This window comes from Helianthus annuus, chromosome 16, assembly GCF_002127325.2.
Source record: "Helianthus annuus cultivar XRQ/B chromosome 16, HanXRQr2.0-SUNRISE, whole genome shotgun sequence".
Classification (NCBI taxonomy): domain Eukaryota; kingdom Viridiplantae; phylum Streptophyta; class Magnoliopsida; order Asterales; family Asteraceae; genus Helianthus; species Helianthus annuus.
The window spans coordinates 70,855,777-70,860,194 of record NC_035448.2 but is presented as its reverse complement, the minus strand read 5'-3'; the positions used below and the strand labels follow the sequence as shown (position 1 = coordinate 70,860,194).

General features: G+C 33.7%; 1 protein-coding gene across 2 annotated transcripts; it reads left to right on the top strand.

Moving 5' to 3' along the window:
- Positions 1 to 352: 352 nt before the first annotated feature.
- LOC110889877 lies at positions 353 to 2,431 on the top strand. 2 transcript variants are annotated; one of them, XM_022137456.2, is made up of 6 exons: positions 353 to 439; positions 571 to 911; positions 1,021 to 1,097; positions 1,214 to 1,250; positions 1,353 to 1,452; positions 1,639 to 2,431. In XM_022137456.2, the coding sequence occupies exons 2-6, from the start codon at positions 653 to 655 to the stop codon at positions 2,240 to 2,242; spliced, it is 1,077 nt and encodes a 358-aa protein (XP_021993148.1). In that variant the 5' UTR covers positions 353 to 439; positions 571 to 652; the 3' UTR covers positions 2,243 to 2,431. The 2 variants fall into 2 exon arrangements, with proteins under 2 accessions (XP_021993148.1, XP_021993147.1); XM_022137455.2 differs by lacking the exon at positions 353 to 439 and having other exon boundaries at positions 447 to 911.
- Positions 2,432 to 4,418: the final 1,987 nt, after the last annotated feature.

Sequence of the window (4,418 nt, the reverse complement as noted above, 5' to 3'; positions counted from 1 at the left end):
TTGGCGTATATATGTAGCTCTGTGTAGAAGAAGGTATTTAATCGACGAGGACTGTCTTTTCCCCCATTTTTATATTACGTTACAATATTTTAACATTTCTTGATGCAAGATTTGTTACTCTACATTATTATATTCTTTATGTTAGAATTTGTGCTATAGCGATTGAATTTATATGAGACCTACCATATATTTTTTCCCCATATTATAAACTTCAGTATACATTTAGATGCGTAGATTAGTACATGTAAAGCTTATGTATGTATTATGTACACATCTCCATACCCACTGGCTGGATATAATATAGATGGACAGAATTATTTATGTTACATGATATAGAGAGAGAAGACAGGAGAGAGAGAGAGAGAGAGAGAGTCAGAGAGAGAGAGAGAGAGCATCTTTGAAAAAAGATCTATCCCCTAGGGTTTCAAAGTTGTTGATGGTATGTTTGTCTAAAGTCTCATGAATGCATTTATTGATCCCTAGAATTTGATCAGGGTTCTTTCTTATATTGGAAACATATGATTATAGAATTTGGGAGGAAACCTAATAATCTGTGTTCAATGCTAGTAGGCTTACTTGTTTGAAGCATGATTGCAACGCAAAGAGTATCCTTCCAAACAAAGGATATCAAAGAAAGATCAGGTAATTAAGCATGGAGAGAAGTGAAGAAACCAAGTGCTCGAAAACAAGTTTAGATTCGTACCCGAATGAAGAGGGAGAAGAAGAAAATGAGTCAAAAGAAGTTATGGAGTTAAAAGATGGAGGGAGTTCCAGCAATAGCACGGTGGAAGAGAGCGATAAGAAGCCATCCGTCCGACCTTATGTCCGATCTAAGATGCCTAGACTCCGGTGGACAAATGATCTGCATCTTAGATTTGTTCAGGCAGTTGAAAGGCTTGGTGGACAAGATAGTAAGTGATAATACATGGTTCTTTTCCTCTTGTTCATACATGTTATTGAGCTTCTACCCCATCATGATATTTTCTTGAATTTTTTTTTTTTTTTTTCAATTTTATGCAGAAGCAACTCCCAAATTGGTTCTGCAATTGATGAATGTCAAAGGACTTCATATTGCTCATGTCAAAAGTCATTTACAGGTTCATCTATTGCTATTAAACAAAAAAAAATGTTTAACTATAGATTTTTTATATCGATCTGTAACATACAAAAAAAGGATTTTGAGTATTTCTCTTATGGGTGTTTGTTTCATCAGATGTATAGAAGCAAGAAGTTTGATGATCCAAACCAAGGTCTGGTAATTGATGAATGTTTAAACCCTACTATGATATATTTAGATTGATATCTCTCTTCTTTTCCGTTGTGTGATTCATGTAACGTTTTTTATATTACAGTATCAGATCCAACGATTGAAGGTGGAGATCCTAATATTTATAACCTAAGTCAACTGCAGATGCTTCAATGCTACAATCGAACATGTGATTCAACCTTTAGGTAAACCATATTTGAGCTTGCTACATGAAAAAAAAAAAAAAAAAAAAAAAAGACTAACATGGTTAAACATATGTTTATAATCACTTTTATTCTTGTGGTATCATTACTGCACCTCTAGATCCCAATTTCTGATCTTGTGTTTCATCTCTTGGAAGTTGAATAATCATTTGGTTTTTCCGTTTAAAGATATGGAGATGCATCACTCTACCATCATGATTGGATGCATAACGCTTTGAGGGAGCATCGTTCAATTGAAAAGACAAAACCAAGATTTTATAACATGGCTGCCGATAGAATTTTAGCATTAAATCATGTGGGACAAACAAGTCGCAGTCTCCATAATAATCATATGCCACCCAATGCACAAGTTCCATGCCGGATCGCAGAAGTTCATGATAGTTTTAGATCAAGAATAAGTGAGAAGAAGGAGATGTTGCAAGGGCTATACACCAAGCTGCAAAACAACACCCTAAATCTCAATCCGTTAAACGTTCCGGAACATCAGCCAATCGTTATAGATTTGGAAAGTACAAGTCTTGGAAAAGATAGAGGAACAAAGAGGAAGGCTTCTAATCTTGATCTTGATTTGAATCTATCTCTTGAAGTTCATTCTGGACACGCTGAGAGCCCAAAAGATTTGGAAGGAGATAATGGTGAAGGAGAAGGTAACTTGTCATTGTCATTGTGCTCACCCTCTCTCTCAAGAACCAGAAACAAGTTAATAAGAGAAGATGATCATTGTAATGATCAGAAAGCAAAAAGGGCAAGTACTCTGGATCTGACTATATGAATGAGACAAAATTCTAAGTGAGATCTTGAGGTACTTGTTCTAGATTATGCACTTTTTACTTTTTTTTGTTCTATCATCTTTCTGAAGTTGAAAGAAAACCATATGCTATTAATCTTGTTTTATTGTTTGTCATACTTTGATCTTTTCTTGTTTGCTACTATAGCTACATAATTTGCCTTTAGACCTTAATTTGTAAGCTTTTTAGATTCCCACTTGTAAACAAAAGATGGATTTAGTTTTCCTTCGCATTTGGTTTTTTGTTGTTGCAAACAAACAATCAATATCGTTAAGGAAAAAACATTTCTTCCACCTTGTAAGAATGGCTGTCTTCAGACAAAAGGACACCAACTATAAAGTTGTATTCTAGCATTCAAAATAAACTAGTGCAAGTGTTTTTCTAAACAACAATAGTAATTTTTTTTAATGTTGAAAAAGTATACGATTTAGATCTTTATTCTAACGATATACTCGTAGTAGTATCGCAAGAAGCTGTCGGTTCTTCATCTACTAGAAATCCAAATTAAATAAATTAATCATTGAAAAACAACGCAGGGGTAGCGCAGGCTACCTCTCAACTATGTCTCCGTAGTAGTGTACAAGCTAATGTCACCGATTATGTATCATCTAGCAGACGTAGTGTACAAGCAGAGGTAGTACGGGCTACCTCTCAACTTTGTCTCCGTAGCGTACAATTACTGCTTAACTCTGTCTACGTAGTGTAATTTTTTTTTTTCAATTTTGTATAAAGGATACCCCTGATCCAAAAAATAAAAAAAAAAATTAGGATACCCTTTAATTTTTAGGCTAGATCCGCAACCCAAGTCACAAGTGATACATAGGATACTAGTGAAACATGCATATCATGAATATCTTAATACTACCCCAGTTATAAAAACACAATTTTGATGCAACCATATTAAAACCACTCCGGCCGGTAAGAACCCGGCTTTTATAAAGAAACAGTGTTTTAGGGATTTTAAATTCTTATTATATTTGAAGAGACATATATCCCATTTCATATATTAGTGTAATCATCTGGTGTCTTCTTTAAATGTGTGTATATATTTGAGCTCTCTTCAACTTGTTGAAGTTTTTGATGAATTTTTCAAAAGTAAAACTATACTTACATTCTCTATCATTTACAAGCTCAACAAGCCATGAGTGGTTCTGGCTCTTTATTATACTTTAAGACAAATTTAACTGGTTATCAGTTCCTTATGTCTCTCCTTTAATTAATAATGCTATGAGAAATATTTGTCTTGCCTCTACAAAAGAATATGTGTCCCGTACATGTGATTACTGGAAAGAAGTGCATTGTTAATTGTTAATTAGTTTAATAGCATCCCTAGGTAACAGAGATATTCCAACATATTGCATGGATTTCATAAAACAACTACATCAACCCCTCTCATGTGATTGTGTGGGAAAGATTCCATTTATATCTCCACGTAAAATTTAAAAACTGATGACAGAAATATGAGTTTGTGTCGTAATAGATTTTTTTTTTTAACAACAAATTTCTTTTATTCCATGTCGTTTATGGGACTTGAACCCAAGACCTCTCTCTCCTAAGGTTTTTAAAGGCTTTGCCTTTGCTAATAGACCACCACCCCATTGGTTTGTGTCGTAATAGATGAATCTTATTTCTTTTTTTTTTTTTTTTTTGTCTAGCCAGGTTAAATTCTACGGTATGAAACTTACATTTCATAAATTAGAAACAATTTTGTGCATAAGTTGTTATACATCATATTTTGGGGGATTTTCAAAAAAGAAAGTTGATTTTTTAACTTTAATCCAAAAGCTTTTTATATTTTGCAATTTTAACTCACATAAATTGTTTTTTTTTTTCACTTTTAACTCAAAAGTTTTCATTATTTTCAATTTAACCTCACAATATTTTTACCTTCAACTTTGGTCCCTTATACTTTTAACCTTTCGCAAATTTTCGTTTTACGTTTCGTTTTAGATTTTGCGAGTTAACACGGCGCGACGTGCGTGTGTGGTTTAATGTTTTTTGTTTCGTTCAAAATTATGCGAGTTAACACGACCCAACATGCATGTGTGGTTCAATGTTTTACATTTATTTTTTTCGTTTGAAAAGATCGCCGCAACGCACGGGTCCTGGATCGACTCAATGTTGGTAGTCGATGACGGTGGTGTGACATTAGTGCTATTT

Bases quoted from the DNA above. Each gene is read 5' to 3' on its own strand.
- LOC110889877 (XM_022137456.2), top strand. From the start codon at position 653: ATGGAGAGAAGTGAAGAAACCAAGTGCTCGAAAACAAGTTTAGATTCG. The intron at 1,251-1,352 runs GTCTGGTAATTG...TTTATATTACAG, and splicing joins GTTTGATGATCCAAACCAAG to TATCAGATCCAACGATTGAA. The intron at 1,453-1,638 runs GTAAACCATATT...TTCCGTTTAAAG, and splicing joins ACATGTGATTCAACCTTTAG to ATATGGAGATGCATCACTCT.